General features: G+C 30.4%; 1 protein-coding gene across 2 annotated transcripts; it reads right to left on the bottom strand.

Moving 5' to 3' along the window:
• Positions 1-16,308: 16,308 nt before the first annotated feature.
• On the bottom strand, positions 16,309-22,646 carry LOC134832110 (aromatic-L-amino-acid decarboxylase). Of its 2 annotated transcripts, none has more exons than XM_063846010.1 (4): positions 22,302-22,646; positions 20,913-20,998; positions 18,239-18,723; positions 16,309-17,381 (listed from the first exon to the last, which is right to left on the bottom strand). In XM_063846010.1, the coding sequence occupies exons 2-4, from the start codon at positions 20,990-20,992 to the stop codon at positions 16,513-16,515; spliced, it is 1,434 nt and encodes a 477-aa protein (XP_063702080.1). In that variant the 5' UTR covers positions 20,993-20,998; positions 22,302-22,646; the 3' UTR covers positions 16,309-16,512. The 2 variants fall into 2 exon arrangements, with proteins under 2 accessions (XP_063702080.1, XP_063702081.1); XM_063846011.1 differs by lacking the exon at positions 22,302-22,646 and adding an exon at positions 21,112-21,122.
• Positions 22,647-22,657: the final 11 nt, after the last annotated feature.

Raw genomic sequence — 22,657 nt, 5'->3', positions numbered from 1 at the left:
GAAACAACTTTTGTTTTGGACTTTTTCTAAATTTTGCGTTTCCGATGTACAGGAGCTTTTTAAAGATGTTAGCAAAAAAAATTTCAGCCAAAATCCTCTTATTATGAGGGCTCATGTACCCATTTTTGAAAATTGAGTTAGATCACCGTTCTCCGTCTCAAATTGAAGGTTTTGTCTTTAGAAACAACTTTTGTTTTGGACTTTTTCTAAATTTTGCGTTTCCGATGTACAGGAGCTTTTTAAAGATGTTAGCAAAAAAAATTGATCAAAAAAAATTTCAGCCAAAATCCTCTTATTATGAGGGCTCATGTACCCATTTTTGAAAATTGAGTTAGATCACCGTTCTCCGTCTCAAATTGAAGGTTTTGTCTTTAGAAACAACTTTTGTTTTGGACTTTTTCTAAATTTTGCGTTTTCGATGTACAGGAGCTTTTTAAAGATGTTAGCAAAAAAAATTGATCAAAAAAAATTTCAGCCAAAATCCTCTTATTATGAGGGCTCATGTACCCATTTTTGAAAATTGAGTTAGATCACCGTTCTCCGTCTCAAATTGAAGGTTTTGTCTTTAGAAACAACTTTTGTTTTGGACTTTTTCTAAATTTTGCGTTTTCGATGTACAGGAGCTTTTTAAAGATGTTAGCAAAAAAAATTGATCAAAAAAAATTTCAGCCAAAATCCTCTTATTATGAGGGCTCATGTACCCATTTTTGAAAATTGAGTTAGATCACCGTTCTCCGTCTCAAATTGAAGGTTTTGTCTTTAGAAACAACTTTTGTTTTGGACTTTTTCTAAATTTTGCGTTTCCGATGTACAGGAGCTTTTTAAAGATGTTAGCAAAAAAAATTGATCAAAAAAAATTTCAGCCAAAATCCTCTTATTATGAGGGCTCATGTACCCATTTTTGAAAATTGAGTTAGATCACCGTTCTCCGTCTCAAATTGAAGGTTTTGTCTTTAGAAACAACTTTTGTTTTGGACTTTTTCTAAATTTTGCGTTTCCGATGTACAGGAGCTTTTTAAAGATGTTAGCAAAAAAAATTGATCAAAAAAAATTTCAGCCAAAATCCTCTTATTATGAGGGCTCATGTACCCATTTTTGAAAATTGAGTTAGATCACCGTTCTCCGTCTCAAATTGAAGGTTTTGTCTTTAGAAACAACTTTTGTTTTGGACTTTTTCTAAATTTTGCGTTTTCGATGTACAGGAGCTTTTTAAAGATGTTAGCAAAAAAAATTTCAGCCAAAATCCTCTTATTATGAGGGCTCATGTACCCATTTTTGAAAATTGAGTTAGATCACCGTTCTCCGTCTCAAATTGAAGGTTTTGTCTTTAGAAACAACTTTTGTTTTGGACTTTTTCTAAATTTTGCGTTTTCGATGTACAGGAGCTTTTTAAAGATGTTAGCAAAAAAAATTGATCAAAAAAAATTTCAGCCAAAATCCTCTTATTATGAGGGCTCATGTACCCATTTTTGAAAATTGAGTTAGATCACCGTTCTCCGTCTCAAATTGAAGGTTTTGTCTTTAGAAACAACTTTTGTTTTGGACTTTTTCTAAATTTTGCGTTTCCGATGTACAGGAGCTTTTTAAAGATGTTAGCAAAAAAAATTTCAGCCAAAATCCTCTTATTATGAGGGCTCATGTACCCATTTTTGAAAATTGAGTTAGATCACCGTTCTCCGTCTCAAATTGAAGGTTTTGTCTTTAGAAACAACTTTTGTTTTGGACTTTTTCTAAATTTTGCGTTTTCGATGTACAGGAGCTTTTTAAAGATGTTAGCAAAAAAAATTGATAAAAAAAAATTTCAGCCAAAATCCTCTTATTATGAGGGCTCATGTACCCATTTTTGAAAATTGAGTTAGATCACCGTTCTCCGTCTCAAATTGAAGGTTTTGTCTTTAGAAACAACTTTTGTTTTGGACTTTTTCTAAATTTTGCGTTTTCGATGTACAGGAGCTTTTTAAAGATGTTAGCAAAAAAAATTGATCAAAAAAAATTTCAGCCAAAATCCTCTTATTATGAGGGCTCATGTACCCATTTTTGAAAATTGAGTTAGATCACCGTTCTCCGTCTCAAATTGAAGGTTTTGTCTTTAGAAACAACTTTTGTTTTGGACTTTTTCTAAATTTTGCGTTTCCGATGTACAGGAGCTTTTTAAAGATGTTAGCAAAAAAAATTTCAGCCAAAATCCTCTTATTATGAGGGCTCATGTACCCATTTTTGAAAATTGAGTTAGATCACGGTTCTCCGTCTCAAATTGAAGGTTTTGTCTTTAGAAACAACTTTTGTTTTGGACTTTTTCTAAATTTTGCGTTTTCGATGTACAGGAGCTTTTTAAAGATGTTAGCAAAAAAAATTTCAGCCAAAATCCTCTTATTATGAGGGCTCATGTACCCATTTTTGAAAATTGAGTTAGATCACGGTTCTCCGTCTCAAATTGAAGGTTTTGTCTTTAGAAACAACTTTTGTTTTGGACTTTTTCTAAATTTTGCGTTTCCGATGTACAGGAGCTTTTTAAAGATGTTAGCAAAAAAAATTGATCAAAAAAAATTTCAGCCAAAATCCTCTTATTATGAGGGCTCATGTACCCATTTTTGAAAATTGAGTTAGATCACGGTTCTCCGTCTCAAATTGAAGGTTTTGTCTTTAGAAACAACTTTTGTTTTGGACTTTTTCTAAATTTTGCGTTTCCGATGTACAGGAGCTTTTTAAAGATGTTAGCAAAAAAAATTTCAGCCAAAATCCTCTTATTATGAGGGCTCATGTACCCATTTTTGAAAATTGAGTTAGATTTTGAGATCACGGTTCTCCGTCTCAAATTGAAGGTTTTGTCTTTAGAAACAACTTTTGTTTTGGACTTTTTCTAAATTTTGCGTTTCCGATGTACAGGAGCTTTTTAAAGATGTTAGCAAAAAAAATTGATCAAAAAAAATTTCAGCCAAAATCCTCTTATTATGAGGGCTCATGTACCCATTTTTGAAAATTGAGTTAGATCACGGTTCTCCGTCTCAAATTGAAGGTTTTGTCTTTAGAAACAACTTTTGTTTTGGACTTTTTCTAAATTTTGCGTTTCCGATGTACAGGAGCTTTTTAAAGATGTTAGCAAAAAAAATTGATGAAAAAAAATTTCAGCCAAAATCCTCTTATTATGAGGGCTCATGTACCCATTTTTGAAAATTGAGTTAGATCACGGTTCTCCGTCTCAAATTGAAGGTTTTGTCTTTAGAAACAACTTTTGTTTTGGACTTTTTCTAAATTTTGCGTTTCCGATGTACAGGAGCTTTTTAAAGATGTTAGCAAAAAAAATTGATCAAAAAAAATTTCAGCCAAAATCCTCTTATTATGAGGGCTCATGTACCCATTTTTGAAAATTGAGTTAGATCACGGTTCTCCGTCTCAAATTGAAGGTTTTGTCTTTAGAAACAACTTTTGTTTTGGACTTTTTCTAAATTTTGCGTTTCCGATGTACAGGAGCTTTTTAAAGATGTTAGCAAAAAAAATTTCAGCCAAAATCCTCTTATTATGAGGGCTCATGTACCCATTTTTGAAAATTGAGTTAGATCACGGTTCTCCGTCTCAAATTGAAGGTTTTGTCTTTAGAAACAACTTTTGTTTTGGACTTTTTCTAAATTTTGCGTTTCCGATGTACAGGAGCTTTTTAAAGATGTTAGCAAAAAAAATTTCAGCCAAAATCCTCTTATTATGAGGGCTCATGTACCCATTTTTGAAAATTGAGTTAGATCACGGTTCTCCGTCTCAAATTGAAGGTTTTGTCTTTAGAAACAACTTTTGTTTTGGACTTTTTCTAAATTTTGCGTTTCCGATGTACAGGAGCTTTTTAAAGATGTTAGCAAAAAAAATTTCAGCCAAAATCCTCTTATTATGAGGGCTCATGTACCCATTTTTGAAAATTGAGTTAGATCACGGTTCTCCGTCTCAAATTGAAGGTTTTGTCTTTAGAAACAACTTTTGTTTTGGACTTTTTCTAAATTTTGCGTTTCCGATGTACAGGAGCTTTTTAAAGATGTTAGCAAAAAAAATTGATCAAAAAAAATTTCAGCCAAAATCCTCTTATTATGAGGGCTCATGTACCCATTTTTGAAAATTGAGTTAGATCACGGTTCTCCGTCTCAAATTGAAGGTTTTGTCTTTAGAAACAACTTTTGTTTTGGACTTTTTCTAAATTTTGCGTTTCCGATGTACAGGAGCTTTTTAAAGATGTTAGCAAAAAAAATTTCAGCCAAAATCCTCTTATTATGAGGGCTCATGTACCCATTTTTGAAAATTGAGTTAGATCACGGTTCTCCGTCTCAAATTGAAGGTTTTGTCTTTAGAAACAACTTTTGTTTTGGACTTTTTCTAAATTTTGCGTTTCCGATGTACAGGAGCTTTTTAAAGATGTTAGCAAAAAAAATTGATCAAAAAAAATTTCAGCCAAAATCCTCTTATTATGAGGGCTCATGTACCCATTTTTGAAAATTGAGTTAGATCACGGTTCTCCGTCTCAAATTGAAGGTTTTGTCTTTAGAAACAACTTTTGTTTTGGACTTTTTCTAAATTTTGCGTTTCCGATGTACAGGAGCTTTTTAAAGATGTTAGCAAAAAAAATTTCAGCCAAAATCCTCTTATTATGAGGGCTCATGTACCCATTTTTGAAAATTGAGTTAGATCACGGTTCTCCGTCTCAAATTGAAGGTTTTGTCTTTAGAAACAACTTTTGTTTTGGACTTTTTCTAAATTTTGCGTTTCCGATGTACAGGAGCTTTTTAAAGATGTTAGCAAAAAAAATTTCAGCCAAAATCCTCTTATTATGAGGGCTCATGTACCCATTTTTGAAAATTGAGTTAGATCACGGTTCTCCGTCTCAAATTGAAGGTTTTGTCTTTAGAAACAACTTTTGTTTTGGACTTTTTCTAAATTTTGCGTTTCCGATGTACAGGAGCTTTTTAAAGATGTTAGCAAAAAAAATTTCAGCCAAAATCCTCTTATTATGAGGGCTCATGTACCCATTTTTGAAAATTGAGTTAGATCACGGTTCTCCGTCTCAAATTGAAGGTTTTGTCTTTAGAAACAACTTTTGTTTTGGACTTTTTCTAAATTTTGCGTTTCCGATGTACAGGAGCTTTTTAAAGATGTTAGCAAAAAAAATTTCAGCCAAAATCCTCTTATTATGAGGGCTCATGTACCCATTTTTGAAAATTGAGTTAGATCACGGTTCTCCGTCTCAAATTGAAGGTTTTGTCTTTAGAAACAACTTTTGTTTTGGACTTTTTCTAAATTTTGCGTTTCCGATGTACAGGAGCTTTTTAAAGATGTTAGCAAAAAAAATTGATCAAAAAAAATTTCAGCCAAAATCCTCTTATTATGAGGGCTCATGTACCCATTTTTGAAAATTGAGTTAGATCACGGTTCTCCGTCTCAAATTGAAGGTTTTGTCTTTAGAAACAACTTTTGTTTTGGACTTTTTCTAAATTTTGCGTTTCCGATGTACAGGAGCTTTTTAAAGATGTTAGCAAAAAAATTTTCAGCCAAAATCCTCTTATTATGAGGGCTCATGTACCCATTTTTGAAAATTGAGTTAGATCACGGTTCTCCGTCTCAAATTGAAGGTTTTGTCTTTAGAAACAACTTTTGTTTTGGACTTTTTCTAAATTTTGCGTTTCCGATGTACAGGAGCTTTTTAAAGATGTTAGCAAAAAAAATTGATCAAAAAAAATTTCAGCCAAAATCCTCTTATTATGAGGGCTCATGTACCCATTTTTGAAAATTGAGTTAGATCACGGTTCTCCGTCTCAAATTGAAGGTTTTGTCTTTAGAAACAACTTTTGTTTTGGACTTTTTCTAAATTTTGCGTTTCCGATGTACAGGAGCTTTTTAAAGATGTTAGCAAAAAAAATTTCAGCCAAAATCCTCTTATTATGAGGGCTCATGTACCCATTTTTGAAAATTGAGTTAGATCACGGTTCTCCGTCTCAAATTGAAGGTTTTGTCTTTAGAAACAACTTTTGTTTTGGACTTTTTCTAAATTTTGCGTTTCCGATGTACAGGAGCTTTTTAAAGATGTTAGCAAAAAAAATTGATCAAAAAAAATTTCAGCCAAAATCCTCTTATTATGAGGGCTCATGTACCCATTTTTGAAAATTGAGTTAGATCACGGTTCTCCGTCTCAAATTGAAGGTTTTGTCTTTAGAAACAACTTTTGTTTTGGACTTTTTCTAAATTTTGCGTTTCCGATGTACAGGAGCTTTTTAAAGATGTTAGCAAAAAAAATTGATCAAAAAAAATTTCAGCCAAAATCCTCTTATTATGAGGGCTCATGTACCCATTTTTGAAAATTGAGTTAGATCACGGTTCTCCGTCTCAAATTGAAGGTTTTGTCTTTAGAAACAACTTTTGTTTTGGACTTTTTCTAAATTTTGCGTTTCCGATGTACAGGAGCTTTTTAAAGATGTTAGCAAAAAAAATTGATCAAAAAAAATTTCAGCCAAAATCCTCTTATTATGAGGGCTCATGTACCCATTTTTGAAAATTGAGTTAGATCACGGTTCTCCGTCTCAAATTGAAGGTTTTGTCTTTAGAAACAACTTTTGTTTTGGACTTTTTCTAAATTTTGCGTTTCCGATGTACAGGAGCTTTTTAAAGATGTTAGCAAAAAAAATTGATCAAAAAAAATTTCAGCCAAAATCCTCTTATTATGAGGGCTCATGTACCCATTTTTGAAAATTGAGTTAGATCACGGTTCTCCGTCTCAAATTGAAGGTTTTGTCTTTAGAAACAACTTTTGTTTTGGACTTTTTCTAAATTTTGCGTTTCCGATGTACAGGAGCTTTTTAAAGATGTTAGCAAAAAAAATTTCAGCCAAAATCCTCTTATTATGAGGGCTCATGTACCCATTTTTGAAAATTGAGTTAGATCACGGTTCTCCGTCTCAAATTGAAGGTTTTGTCTTTAGAAACAACTTTTGTTTTGGACTTTTTCTAAATTTTGCGTTTCCGATGTACAGGAGCTTTTTAAAGATGTTAGCAAAAAAAATTTCAGCCAAAATCCTCTTATTATGAGGGCTCATGTACCCATTTTTGAAAATTGAGTTAGATCACGGTTCTCCGTCTCAAATTGAAGGTTTTGTCTTTAGAAACAACTTTTGTTTTGGACTTTTTCTAAATTTTGCGTTTCCGATGTACAGGAGCTTTTTAAAGATGTTAGCAAAAAAAATTGATCAAAAAAAATTTCAGCCAAAATCCTCTTATTATGAGGGCTCATGTACCCATTTTTGAAAATTGAGTTAGATCACGGTTCTCCGTCTCAAATTGAAGGTTTTGTCTTTAGAAACAACTTTTGTTTTGGACTTTTTCTAAATTTTGCGTTTCCGATGTACAGGAGCTTTTTAAAGATGTTAGCAAAAAAAATTTCAGCCAAAATCCTCTTATTATGAGGGCTCATGTACCCATTTTTGAAAATTGAGTTAGATCACGGTTCTCCGTCTCAAATTGAAGGTTTTGTCTTTAGAAACAACTTTTGTTTTGGACTTTTTCTAAATTTTGCGTTTCCGATGTACAGGAGCTTTTTAAAGATGTTAGCAAAAAAAATTTCAGCCAAAATCCTCTTATTATGAGGGCTCATGTACCCATTTTTGAAAATTGAGTTAGATCACGGTTCTCCGTCTCAAATTGAAGGTTTTGTCTTTAGAAACAACTTTTGTTTTGGACTTTTTCTAAATTTTGCGTTTCCGATGTACAGGAGCTTTTTAAAGATGTTAGCAAAAAAAATTTCAGCCAAAATCCTCTTATTATGAGGGCTCATGTACCCATTTTTGAAAATTGAGTTAGATCACGGTTCTCCGTCTCAAATTGAAGGTTTTGTCTTTAGAAACAACTTTTGTTTTGGACTTTTTCTAAATTTTGCGTTTCCGATGTACAGGAGCTTTTTAAAGATGTTAGCAAAAAAAATTGATCAAAAAAAATTTCAGCCAAAATCCTCTTATTATGAGGGCTCATGTACCCATTTTTGAAAATTGAGTTAGATCACGGTTCTCCGTCTCAAATTGAAGGTTTTGTCTTTAGAAACAACTTTTGTTTTGGACTTTTTCTAAATTTTGCGTTTTCGATGTACAGGAGCTTTTTAAAGATGTTAGCAAAAAAAATTTCAGCCAAAATCCTCTTATTATGAGGGCTCATGTACCCATTTTTGAAAATTGAGTTAGATCACGGTTCTCCGTCTCAAATTGAAGGTTTTGTCTTTAGAAACAACTTTTGTTTTGGACTTTTTCTAAATTTTGCGTTTCCGATGTACAGGAGCTTTTTAAAGATGTTAGCAAAAAAAATTTCAGCCAAAATCCTCTTATTATGAGGGCTCATGTACCCATTTTTGAAAATTGAGTTAGATCACGGTTCTCCGTCTCAAATTGAAGGTTTTGTCTTTAGAAACAACTTTTGTTTTGGACTTTTTCTAAATTTTGCGTTTCCGATGTACAGGAGCTTTTTAAAGATGTTAGCAAAAAAAATTTCAGCCAAAATCCTCTTATTATGAGGGCTCATGTACCCATTTTTGAAAATTGAGTTAGATCACGGTTCTCCGTCTCAAATTGAAGGTTTTGTCTTTAGAAACAACTTTTGTTTTGGACTTTTTCTAAATTTTGCGTTTCCGATGTACAGGAGCTTTTTAAAGATGTTATCAAAAAAAATTTCAGCCAAAATCCTCTTATTATGAGGGCTCATGTACCCATTTTTGAAAATTGAGTTAGATCACGGTTCTCCGTCTCAAATTGAAGGTTTTGTCTTTAGAAACAACTTTTGTTTTGGACTTTTTCTAAATTTTGCGTTTCCGATGTACAGGAGCTTTTTAAAGATGTTAGCAAAAAAAATTTCAGCCAAAATCCTCTTATTATGAGGGCTCATGTACCCATTTTTGAAAATTGAGTTAGATCACGGTTCTCCGTCTCAAATTGAAGGTTTTGTCTTTAGAAACAACTTTTGTTTTGGACTTTTTCTAAATTTTGCGTTTCCGATGTACAGGAGCTTTTTAAAGATGTTAGCAAAAAAAATTTCAGCCAAAATCCTCTTATTATGAGGGCTCATGTACCCATTTTTGAAAATTGAGTTAGATCACGGTTCTCCGTCTCAAATTGAAGGTTTTGTCTTTAGAAACAACTTTTGTTTTGGACTTTTTCTAAATTTTGCGTTTCCGATGTACAGGAGCTTTTTAAAGATGTTAGCAAAAAAAATTGATCAAAAAAAATTTCAGCCAAAATCCTCTTATTATGAGGGCTCATGTACCCATTTTTGAAAATTGAGTTAGATCACGGTTCTCCGTCTCAAATTGAAGGTTTTGTCTTTAGAAACAACTTTTGTTTTGGACTTTTTCTAAATTTTGCGTTTCCGATGTACAGGAGCTTTTTAAAGATGTTAGCAAAAAAAATTTCAGCCAAAATCCTCTTATTATGAGGGCTCATGTACCCATTTTTGAAAATTGAGTTAGATCACGGTTCTCCGTCTCAAATTGAAGGTTTTGTCTTTAGAAACAACTTTTGTTTTGGACTTTTTCTAAATTTTGCGTTTCCGATGTACAGGAGCTTTTTAAAGATGTTAGCAAAAAAAATTGATCAAAAAAAATTTCAGCCAAAATCCTCTTATTATGAGGGCTCATGTACCCATTTTTGAAAATTGAGTTAGATCACGGTTCTCCGTCTCAAATTGAAGGTTTTGTCTTTAGAAACAACTTTTGTTTTGGACTTTTTCTAAATTTTGCGTTTCCGATGTACAGGAGCTTTTTAAAGATGTTAGCAAAAAAAATTTCAGCCAAAATCCTCTTATTATGAGGGCTCATGTACCCATTTTTGAAAATTGAGTTAGATCACGGTTCTCCGTCTCAAATTGAAGGTTTTGTCTTTAGAAACAACTTTTGTTTTGGACTTTTTCTAAATTTTGCGTTTCCGATGTACAGGAGCTTTTTAAAGATGTTAGCAAAAAAAATTGATCAAAAAAAATTTCAGCCAAAATCCTCTTATTATGAGGGCTCATGTACCCATTTTTGAAAATTGAGTTAGATCACGGTTCTCCGTCTCAAATTGAAGGTTTTGTCTTTAGAAACAACTTTTGTTTTGGACTTTTTCTAAATTTTGCGTTTCCGATGTACAGGAGCTTTTTAAAGATGTTAGCAAAAAAAATTTCAGCCAAAATCCTCTTATTATGAGGGCTCATGTACCCATTTTTGAAAATTGAGTTAGATCACGGTTCTCCGTCTCAAATTGAAGGTTTTGTCTTTAGAAACAACTTTTGTTTTGGACTTTTTCTAAATTTTGCGTTTCCGATGTACAGGAGCTAAATTTTGCGTTTCCGATGTACAGGAGCTTTTTAAAGATGTTAGCAAAAAAAATTTCAGCCAAAATCCTCTTATTATGAGGGCTCATGTACCCATTTTTGAAAATTGAGTTAGATCACGGTTCTCCGTCTCAAATTGAAGGTTTTGTCTTTAGAAACAACTTTTGTTTTGGACTTTTTCTAAATTTTGCGTTTCCGATGTACAGGAGCTTTTTAAAGATGTTAGCAAAAAAAATTTCAGCCAAAATCCTCTTATTATGAGGGCTCATGTACCCATTTTTGAAAATTGAGTTAGATCACGGTTCTCCGTCTCAAATTGAAGGTTTTGTCTTTAGAAACAACTTTTGTTTTGGACTTTTTCTAAATTTTGCGTTTCCGATGTACAGGAGCTTTTTAAAGATGTTAGCAAAAAAAATTGATCAAAAAAAATTTCAGCCAAAATCCTCTTATTATGAGGGCTCATGTACCCATTTTTGAAAATTGAGTTAGATCACGGTTCTCCGTCTCAAATTGAAGGTTTTGTCTTTAGAAACAACTTTTGTTTTGGACTTTTTCTAAATTTTGCGTTTCCGATGTACAGGAGCTTTTTAAAGATGTTAGCAAAAAAAATTTCAGCCAAAATCCTCTTATTATGAGGGCTCATGTACCCATTTTTGAAAATTGAGTTAGATCACGGTTCTCCGTCTCAAATTGAAGGTTTTGTCTTTAGAAACAACTTTTGTTTTGGACTTTTTCTAAATTTTGCGTTTCCGATGTACAGGAGCTTTTTAAAGATGTTAGCAAAAAAAATTTCAGCCAAAATCCTCTTATTATGAGGGCTCATGTACCCATTTTTGAAAATTGAGTTAGATCACGGTTCTCCGTCTCAAATTGAAGGTTTTGTCTTTAGAAACAACTTTTGTTTTGGACTTTTTCTAAATTTTGCGTTTCCGATGTACAGGAGCTTTTTAAAGATTAGCAAAAAAAATTTCAGCCAAAATCCTCTTATTATGAGGGCTCATGTACCCATTTTTGAAAATTGAGTTAGATCACGGTTCTCCGTCTCAAATTGAAGGTTTTGTCTTTAGAAACAACTTTTGTTTTGGACTTTTTCTAAATTTTGCGTTTCCGATGTACAGGAGCTTTTTAAAGATGTTAGCAAAAAAAATTTCAGCCAAAATCCTCTTATTATGAGGGCTCATGTACCCATTTTTGAAAATTGAGTTAGATCACGGTTCTCCGTCTCAAATTGAAGGTTTTGTCTTTAGAAACAACTTTTGTTTTGGACTTTTTCTAAATTTTGCGTTTCCGATGTACAGGAGCTTTTTAAAGATGTTAGCAAAAAAAATTTCAGCCAAAATCCTCTTATTATGAGGGCTCATGTACCCATTTTTGAAAATTGAGTTAGATCACGGTTCTCCGTCTCAAATTGAAGGTTTTGTCTTTAGAAACAACTTTTGTTTTGGACTTTTTCTAAATTTTGCGTTTCCGATGTACAGGAGCTTTTTAAAGATGTTAGCAAAAAAAATTTCAGCCAAAATCCTCTTATTATGAGGGCTCATGTACCCATTTTTGAAAATTGAGTTAGATCACGGTTCTCCGTCTCAAATTGAAGGTTTTGTCTTTAGAAACAACTTTTGTTTTGGACTTTTTCTAAATTTTGCGTTTCCGATGTACAGGAGCTTTTTAAAGATGTTAGCAAAAAAAATTTCAGCCAAAATCCTCTTATTATGAGGGCTCATGTACCCATTTTTGAAAATTGAGTTAGATCACGGTTCTCCGTCTCAAATTGAAGGTTTTGTCTTTAGAAACAACTTTTGTTTTGGACTTTTTCTAAATTTTGCGTTTCCGATGTACAGGAGCTTTTTAAAGATGTTAGCAAAAAAAATTGATCAAAAAAAATTTCAGCCAAAATCCTCTTATTATGAGGGCTCATGTACCCATTTTTGAAAATTGAGTTAGATCACGGTTCTCCGTCTCAAATTGAAGGTTTTGTCTTTAGAAACAACTTTTGTTTTGGACTTTTTCTAAATTTTGCGTTTCCGATGTACAGGAGCTTTTTAAAGATGTTAGCAAAAAAAATTTCAGCCAAAATCCTCTTATTATGAGGGCTCATGTACCCATTTTTGAAAATTGAGTTAGATCACGGTTCTCCGTCTCAAATTGAAGGTTTTGTCTTTAGAAACAACTTTTGTTTTGGACTTTTTCTAAATTTTGCGTTTCCGATGTACAGGAGCTTTTTAAAGATGTTAGCAAAAAAAATTTCAGCCAAAATCCTCTTATTATGAGGGCTCATGTACCCATTTTTGAAAATTGAGTTAGATCACGGTTCTCCGTCTCAAATTGAAGGTTTTGTCTTTAGAAACAACTTTTGTTTTGGACTTTTTCTAAATTTTGCGTTTCCGATGTACAGGAGCTTTTTAAAGATGTTAGCAAAAAAAATTTATCAAAAAAAATTTCAGCCAAAATCCTCTTATTATGAGGGCTCATGTACCCATTTTTGAAAATTGAGTTAGATCACGGTTCTCCGTCTCAAATTGAAGGTTTTGTCTTTAGAAACAACTTTTGTTTTGGACTTTTTCTAAATTTTGCGTTTCCGATGTACAGGAGCTTTTTAAAGATGTTAGCAAAAAAAATTTCAGCCAAAATCCTCTTATTATGAGGGCTCATGTACCCATTTTTGAAAATTGAGTTAGATCACGGTTCTCCGTCTCAAATTGAAGGTTTTGTCTTTAGAAACAACTTTTGTTTTGGACTTTTTCTAAATTTTGCGTTTCCGATGTACAGGAGCTTTTTAAAGATGTTAGCAAAAAAAATTTCAGCCAAAATCCTCTTATTATGAGGGCTCATGTACCCATTTTTGAAAATTGAGTTAGATCACGGTTCTCCGTCTCAAATTGAAGGTTTTGTCTTTAGAAACAACTTTTGTTTTGGACTTTTTCTAAATTTTGCGTTTCCGATGTACAGGAGCTTTTTAAAGATGTTAGCAAAAAAAATTGATCAAAAAAAATTTCAGCCAAAATCCTCTTATTATGAGGGCTCATGTACCCATTTTTGAAAATTGAGTTAGATCACGGTTCTCCGTCTCAAATTGAAGGTTTTGTCTTTAGAAACAACTTTTGTTTTGGACTTTTTCTAAATTTTGCGTTTCCGATGTACAGGAGCTTTTTAAAGATGTTAGCAAAAAAAATTTCAGCCAAAATCCTCTTATTATGAGGGCTCATGTACCCATTTTTGAAAATTGAGTTAGATCACGGTTCTCCGTCTCAAATTGAAGGTTTTGTCTTTAGAAACAACTTTTGTTTTGGACTTTTTCTAAATTTTGCGTTTCCGATGTACAGGAGCTTTTTAAAGATGTTAGCAAAAAAAATTTCAGCCAAAATCCTCTTATTATGAGGGCTCATGTACCCATTTTTGAAAATTGAGTTAGATCACGGTTCTCCGTCTCAAATTGAAGGTTTTGTCTTTAGAAACAACTTTTGTTTTGGACTTTTTCTAAATTTTGCGTTTCCGATGTACAGGAGCTTTTTAAAGATGTTAGCAAAAAAAATTTCAGCCAAAATCCTCTTATTATGAGGGCTCATGTACCCATTTTTGAAAATTGAGTTAGATCACGGTTCTCCGTCTCAAATTGAAGGTTTTGTCTTTAGAAACAACTTTTGTTTTGGACTTTTTCTAAATTTTGCGTTTCCGATGTACAGGAGCTTTTTAAAGATGTTAGCAAAAAAAATTTCAGCCAAAATCCTCTTATTATGAGGGCTCATGTACCCATTTTTGAAAATTGAGTTAGATCACGGTTCTCCGTCTCAAATTGAAGGTTTTGTCTTTAGAAACAACTTTTGTTTTGGACTTTTTCTAAATTTTGCGTTTCCGATGTACAGGAGCTTTTTAAAGATGTTAGCAAAAAAAATTTCAGCCAAAATCCTCTTATTATGAGGGCTCATGTACCCATTTTTGAAAATTGAGTTAGATCACGGTTCTCCGTCTCAAATTGAAGGTTTTGTCTTTAGAAACAACTTTTGTTTTGGACTTTTTCTAAATTTTGCGTTTCCGATGTACAGGAGCTTTTTAAAGATGTTAGCAAAAAAAATTTCAGCCAAAATCCTCTTATTATGAGGGCTCATGTACCCATTTTTGAAAATTGAGTTAGATCACGGTTCTCCGTCTCAAATTGAAGGTTTTGTCTTTAGAAACAACTTTTGTTTTGGACTTTTTCTAAATTTTGCGTTTCCGATGTACAGGAGCTTTTTAAAGATGTTAGCAAAAAAAATTTCAGCCAAAATCCTCTTATTATGAGGGCTCATGTACCCATTTTTGAAAATTGAGTTAGATCACGGTTCTCCGTCTCAAATTGAAGGTTTTGTCTTTAGAAACAACTTTTGTTTTGGACTTTTTCTAAATTTTGCGTTTCCGATGTACAGGAGCTTTTTAAAGATGTTAGCAAAAAAAATTTCAGCCAAAATCCTCTTATTATGAGGGCTCATGTACCCATTTTTGAAAATTGAGTTAGATCACGGTTCTCCGTCTCAAATTGAAGGTTTTGTCTTTAGAAACAACTTTTGTTTTGGACTTTTTCTAAATTTTGCGTTTCCGATGTACAGGAGCCTTTTAAAGATGTACAGAAGTAATTTGAAGTTTCACTGTAAATTGGAGGATTTTCCTCTCATATAAAAAAATCAATTTTTCCCGAAATTGTCCAATTTTAATTTTAAGTGTTGAAAATTGTTTCTGAGATTTAAAATATAATTTACAATTAGAATTTAGTGCAATTGCTTTAAAAAAAATGATGAAAATAGTGAAAAACCTCAACGAATGGTTTGCGTTTAATCCTTAGCGAGAAAAAAAATCATTATTTGCCATTAAATTTGAGATTAATTTTCGAATGAAAAAAAATTAAAAATTTATGAAAAATGTAAAATTTTTTGAAAATTTTGAAATTTATTTTACTTAATTATGACTTAAGTCAAAGTAAAAGTTTTTTTCCAATTGACTTAAGACTTTTACTTAAGCTTAAGTAATTAAGCTGAATTGACTTTTACTTTTGACTTTAAGACAAAAGTCAAATGTCTTTTTACTAAAGCATAAGTTTAAGTCTTAAGTCAAATAGATTTGACTTTTGACTGAATAAGTTTTGCAGCCCTGAAGTAAATAAATTTTAAATTGACTCAACCAGAAAAAAAAGAAAATGACGTTATTTAGCTAAAATGCTTTGCAAAATTCATACAATTTAATTTTTATTTATTTATTTTTTTTTTTTGATAAATAATTTTGTGAGAAAAAAAAACAAAAATTCGAAAAAAATTTTTTTTAATTTTTTACTAAACATTTAAAAAAAATTATTTTATTTTTCGATGCAAAAATATTTTAATGCAATAAAATTTTAAAAAACCTATCATTTTTTGTTTATGTCAAATATTAATTATTTATTTATTTATTTTTTGGGCATTTAAAATAAAATTAAAATTTCATGTATGAGACATGTAGATTTAGTCAAATCTACAACAAAATATTATTTATTTTTGTTTTATTTCTTTTTACGAAAAAAGTTCATGAAAAATTTTCCTAAATTTTTTATTTTCCGTGTTGATACATTTTAATTTTCTACAAAAAAAAAGAGGAAAATTCAATTAAAAATTTTTTTTTTGAAAATTTCTTAAAAAATTTCTCATTGTCTCAAGTTCTCATAAAATACGAGAATTTTTCGCTATCAAATTTTTTAGAGTATATTTATCTCAAATTTAGACAATTTTGAGAGATATTTTTTTATCACTGTTATGATTTTGCTTCGAAATTTTTGGATTTTCTATACAAAAAATTATTGAAATTTTTTTTTTATTTTCTTGAAAACTACTTACTTGCTGTTTTAACGCCAAATTTTAGTTAAAATAGTACATGCGCAGAATTGGCGCCTTTTTTAATTTTAATTTTTTCAACCGTTGAAAGATTTTTTTGCATTATTGAGTGAATGAAAATGAAAAAATTTAATGAAAATGACAAAAAAATTTTTTAACGTTCAAAACATGCAATATTTATTATTATTTTCTTTAACAAATTCGATCATTCGACATAAAAGTGATCATCGCAGAGTATTTTTTTGCATACTAACAACTTTGTATAAAAATTTCTTTTTAATTCTTACAAAAACATAAATAATAAATATAAAATTGGCCCCTTTTCCATACTTTTTTTTACAAAAAATTCAACAAAAAATTATTTTTTTTTAGTTTTGTTCCGCAAGAACTTCCGTAGCTGCCAGAGCGACTTCGTTCCACGAGTAATCCATGTCCTCGGATTTAGTAAAGCGCGAGCAGACTGCCATACGCAAGAAATAGACATCGTTAATTTTGGATGGCACCAAATGAATGTTGCCTCGTCCATTGATGCGTTTCAAGAGAGCTTCATTTTTCTCATTTGATCCACGGAGTCGGAAGCAAACGAGACCCATTTGTACTTCGGTAGCGATTTCAAAGCGTTCATCGGCAACACAGAGCTCTTCAAACTTCTTCGCGAACCCACAATGACGACGAATGTGCGCCTGCAAGTTCTCAATGCCGTACAAACGGAGCACGAACCACAATTTGAGTGCGCGGAAACGTCGTCCCAAGGGAATTTGCCAATGACGATAATCAGGAGCGGATCCTTGCATGTCGTGCTTCAAGTAAAGCGGATCAACGTTGAAGGCATTAACGACCCATGTGGGGTCTTTGAGCCACATCGCGGAGCAATCGAAGTTGACTAACATCCATTTGTGCGGATTAAAGTTGAAACTTTCCGCCGTTTCGATGCCTTTCATGAGATAACGGTATTCTGGGCAGATAAAGGCAGATCCAGCATAAGCGGCATCAACGTGAGTCCAAACGTTGTATTTGTTGGCAATTGGACCGATTTCGTCGAGACGATCGAAGGCGCAGGAATTTGTGGTGCCCAATGTGGCAACGACGTAGAATGGGATGTTGCCAGCGGCGAGATCTTCTTTGATGGCTGCTTCAAGAGTCTCGCCACGAAGCTTTTGCTTGGAATCTGCTTGCAAGCTGCGAAGGCGAACGCCTCCCAAGAGACCGGCACGTTCGACAGATGAGTGAGCTTGATCTGTGAATTAAAGAATTTTTTGTTAGAAATCATTTTTTTTCTAATGTGCTCTTATTTAATAATTTTTTTCATATTTTTTAAAAATAATTTTTTCATGAAGTTAAGTTTTAATTAAATTTTTCAATTAACATTTTGTTATTCTACCTAAATTTTTTTCGATTTTTTTTTTCAAAAGTAAATTGTTTATTTTTTTTTTATTTTTTTAAAGTGAATTTTGTTTTCAAGAAAAATTTTATAAAATTGCTTAAATTTTTTAAATTATTTAATATTCGATTTTTTTGTTTTTACGTAAAATATTCTGCATTTAAATTTAATTTCTTAATTGAAATGAAAAATATTTTTTTTTAAAAATTAAAAAAAAATTTTAAATTTATTAAAATTTAATATAAAATTAATTAATATTATAAATTTTAAAAAAATTCATTTTCAAATTTAATTATTTTTTTTTAATATTAAAAATTATTTATTTATATTTTCTTTAAATTTAAAATATTTAATGTAAAAAATAAAAAAAAAATTTTTTTTTTCGTATACAAAATTAATTTTAAAAATTTTTAGCAATTTTATATAAAATATTCTTAAAAAAAAGTTCATTTAAAAAAACAATTTACTTAAAAAATTTAATAAAAAAATTAAATTATTTTCAAAAATTTATTTTCAAAATTTAATTTATTTTTTTAAATTTTATTTAATATTATTTTTTTTTAATTTTTAAAGAAATTTTAATTTTTCAAAAATTTTTACAAATCAATAAATTTTTTACATGAGATTAATTTTTTTCTTATTTTATTTTTTTTAGATTTTCGAATTTGAGGAAAAAAATTAAAATGAATTTTAGGAAATAAAAAAAAACTTACTTGAGCAATATCCAACCAACTTCGAGATAATTGTATGTTCATCCCATTCCGGATGTTCTGCCTTGACCTTTTGCATCATCTTTGCCTTGGCTCCGAGCAATGCAACCAGCGTCGCTTCCGATGCCGTACCTTGAATGACACCGCCTCCCTTTCCGCCAGAGCATGCGAGGAATTCTTTGGGCAAATCGAGCATTTTACCCAACCAGTCGAGCATCACAACTTCGAGCTCTGTGCATGCGGGACTTGCAATCCACGTGAATCCAATGCAGGCAATTGCTCCGGAAAGCATGTCCGCAACAATGGCAGGATACGAATTGGCAGTCGGGAAATAAGCATGGAACTTTGGGCTATGCCAGTGCGTGACGCCAGGCATAATGACGCGCTCAATGTCGGCCATGACATCTTGCCACGAATCGGGTTTCTCGGGTGCGTGATCCGGAATCAAGGGACGCAGGTAACCGGGTTGAACAGTCGGAAGAACTCGTCTAAAATAAAAAAAATAAATAAAAAAATAAATCCGGTAAGTTCACAAAATAAAAATTTAATTAAGGCCGATACAAATATCAAAAATGTTTTCGACCTTTGATACAAAAAAAAGTAAAATTTTATATTTATTCACAAATTTTAAATATTTTTTTTCATAAATTTGATAATTTTTCATTAAAAATAAAAATATTGAATTTCGAACTAATTTTAACGAAAATTTTATTTAAAAAAAACTTTAGGCCGTTCCAAATTTATTTTAATTTTTTTTTTTTTTGCTCTATGCATCAATTCAAAAGTCGAAAATGGTAAAATTAAAAAAAAATTCGTTTAAACTTCATGAAAAAAAATTTTCATATTTTTTAATAAATTAATTTTTTTTTTAATAATATTTTATCATTTTCTGCTCTAAAATATTTTTCTCAAAATTAACGAACTGAAATTTAAAAATTTTAAAATATAATTTAATTTTTTTAAATGATTTTTGAATTTTGAACTTGAAAAAAATTTAATATTATAATTTATTTTTTAACAAAATTTATTGAGTAAAAATCGAAAACATTTTTAATAATTTTACCGGCCTCATAACATAAAAATCGCATCGGTTACAATTACAGACAACAACCACGACTTGTCTGAATCGTTACAAGGGTTTATTTTTTGTTGCTAAATATTTTTTTTTTTTACATAAATATTAATGACCTACAACGAAACCAGTTTCTTGCTCTTGAATTTTTTTCTAGCGCGCACGGTATGCAGCACGGTATTTAGATTCAATTTCGAATTCAATGAATCATTACACGGTTTTATTTTTTTGTCTTGAAAGATTTTTTCGCTCCCGTAGACACAAAACACGATTTCCTTTCAAAATCGTGCCGGACAAGCAGTCTCAAGCATAAAAACTTTTAATTTTCTATCACATTGTTTACGTTTTGCACTCAATATTATTGCATAACCTAGTATTTGATACAAAAACAAACACCTGCGAATCAACGACCATCACATTGATACGCGATCTACACGACGAAGCGACACGATTAAAACTTTCAATTTAATGCTAATCTATGCATGAATAACACAAAGTCGCGCTTTATTAGCGAGACATCTCTAAAGAACTGGAAATGTTGACGTAAAAGTAAAAAAAAACTTTTTACGGGGATTTACGTTTACCGGTAAATTTTGTGTGATGCGACAACTTGATGCGTCATCAATGTAAAAAATTAGTAAACAAAAACTTGTTGATATTTTTTGCGGTGATTTACATGAAAATTTATCAAATTTACAAGTTTTTGTTGAAAATTTATTAAATTTGCATTCACGAGACACTTTGGAGACTGACAGAATAATTATCTCGAGAGTGATTGATAATAAATTGACAGTCATTAATTGCCGGTTGACCGATTTTTTATTGTTTACGTTATTTTTTGATCGTTATCTGAATTATTTGATTGTTTAGCGAGTGCGTGAGTGATAAAAAGTTATTATTTCCTTGTTAATTTGTACAACTTTTTAAAAATTTAATCTCTAAAATCGCCTTATCTGAAGCTTTATTATTGATTTTTATCATTTTTGACGATTTTGTTGGTCATTGGGTCAAATTTTAGATATTTTAATTTTTTTGGCATCCATAAACGAATTTTTTTGGAAGTCGTAAAAAAATTTTTACAATTTTTATGTGATTTTGATAGTTTAGGTAAGAAATAAATTATTAATTTTTGAAAAATTTGAAAAGAATGAAATTTTGAAAGTTTAAAAAAAAAATTAATTTTTAAAATTTTATAAGAAAAAAAGTATTTTTTTTAATTAAAATATTTTATTTATAATTAATATTTTTATATTATTAAAAACATTAAAAAAAAATTAAAAAATAAAAAAAATATTTAAAAATAATAATTTGGTGGATTATGAACTAAAAATTTGCCCGAAAAGTGTTGAAAACTGATTAAAATTGTAAAATAAAAATAAGTTTAAAATGAAAAAAATCATTTTAATTTTTTCATATGCAAAAATTTAATCTTAAAACAGTTGAAAAATTTTAACGAGCTCCATTTTTTATCAAATTTGTCTAATTTAATGAGTTGTAACTATCAGAATCACATTAAAATTGCAAGAATTTATACACATTGCATCACTTTATAACTTCGCAATAAATCTCTAACAATTCAAAAGCGTTGCCATGTCAAAAACTCACCTATCTCGGATATTTTCCAGATATTCGGCAATGTAATCTACCATTTCCTTGGCAAAATCTTTGAATTCTGGTGCTTCCATGTCGATCTAAACAACACAAAAGAGAGAGAAAAAAGGTAAATATTATTCTGCTTTAATGAAGGTTTTCTTTAACAAACATGAATAATTCATTTTTACACGATAACACGACGTTTACTTACAGATTTTCCATCATCCGTCATGATTTCTCTTGTTTCTCTTCTTTTGTTTTTTTATGTGAAGAGAAATCAAGGATAAAGAAGGCATGTTAGTAAATACAAAGAAAAACAATCGAAAATTAGACGAAATTTCGTTAAGTAATAAGAAAAACATTAATTTAAATTTTCTTCGAAGAAAAAAAAAGTTTATTAAATTTTTCTTGGAATTATTTTTTTGTTGTTTATTTTGTTTAACCTAAATTTTGGTAAACCTTATAATGTTTTCCCCAAATTTAAATAATTGAAAATTAAATAATAAAAGAAATTGCCAAAGATGTAAATAAGTTTTGCAAAAAAAATTGCAAAATAAAAAAAAAACTTTTTTCGTACAAAAGGCAAAATTTAAACAATATTTGACTTTTGATAATTTTTTTGATTTTAAAATTAAAAATTTATTAAAATTAAAAAAAAATATTTTAAATATTTCACGATAAAATTTGTAAAAAAAATTAAAAATAATTTCAGCAATTTTATGAAAAAATATTTTTAGAGAAGAAAATTCTAAATTATTTACAATTTCCTGCTATTGAAACTTGAATATTAAAGAAAAATATTGAAAATTTCTTAAAAAATTATAAAAATAGACCAAAAAATTGAAGTTTTTTATGAAATTTAATGTCAAATATTTTTAATTAATTTTGGCAAAACATAAAATTCAATTTTAATGTTTTTAGCATTTTTTTTAAATTTAAAAAAATTAATAAAAAAAAATAAATTACAAAAATTTAAAATTCTTAAAAAAAGGCAAAAAAAAAAATTCCATAGAAAAATTTTGAGAAGAAGGAACGCCTGGTTACTTTAAAAAAAATTTTTTTTTTCATTTTATCATAAAATAAATTTCTATAAAAAATTAAATCAAACGAAATCAAAGCTTTTGTTTAATTTTCTTTGTAAATATCTTCAAGTAACTCTTATCTCTCTTTTTGCCTACTGGTTAATTGTTTGTGAAAGGTTTTCACAAGTCATTCGTAGAAATCAAGAGTAAATTCCGAAAACAATCGTTCCATATGATTATCATGAATAACGGTCCCCTTTCTTCTTTTTAACAGAATTAACCCTCATATGATCGACCTAATTTTATCTTTTATCGGAGAACGGCACTTTTGAAGCGACCTCATGTTAGTTAACACAAAAAAAGGTAAAAATTTACTTACGTTTTATACTTGACACTCGTAAAAATTGGCAAAAATAATAATTTTTCAACAAATTTCAGTTCTGTCTCAGAATATCCTTGATTTTAATTTTTTTCTCTTTTCTAGGTGATTTTTTGCTGTGCGCACCAACAAACTTTCAAAACGAACACAAAAAAAGGTCTCAAGGATTTTTAACTATTTTTTCGTCTACAAATAATTTTTGTGTGTAAAGCTGTTATGTTGTAGTTGCTTTGTAACTATTGCAGTTAAATTAATGTTTTTAACAATTCAAAATGTTTTTTTTAACACAACAAAAGTGGAAAAAAGTGTCAAGCACGCGAGAGAGAGACACAACGAGATGGAATGAGTATTTGAAA

This window comes from Culicoides brevitarsis, chromosome 2 (genome assembly GCF_036172545.1).
Source record: "Culicoides brevitarsis isolate CSIRO-B50_1 chromosome 2, AGI_CSIRO_Cbre_v1, whole genome shotgun sequence".
NCBI lineage: Eukaryota > Metazoa > Arthropoda > Insecta > Diptera > Ceratopogonidae > Culicoides > Culicoides brevitarsis.
Note: the sequence above shows the minus strand (reverse complement) of the source record. Positions and strands in the feature narration are given on the sequence as shown.

Coding starts and splice junctions, on each gene's coding strand:
- LOC134832110 (XM_063846010.1), bottom strand. CDS start 20,992: ATGGAAGCACCAGAATTCAAAGATTTTGCCAAGGAAATGGTAGATTAC. Junction 18,724..20,912: donor CTGGAAAATATCCGAGATAG/GTGAGTTTTTGA, acceptor TTTTTATTTTAG/ACGAGTTCTTCCGACTGTTC. Junction 17,382..18,238: donor GTTGGTTGGATATTGCTCAA/GTAAGTTTTTTT, acceptor TTTAATTCACAG/ATCAAGCTCACTCATCTGTC.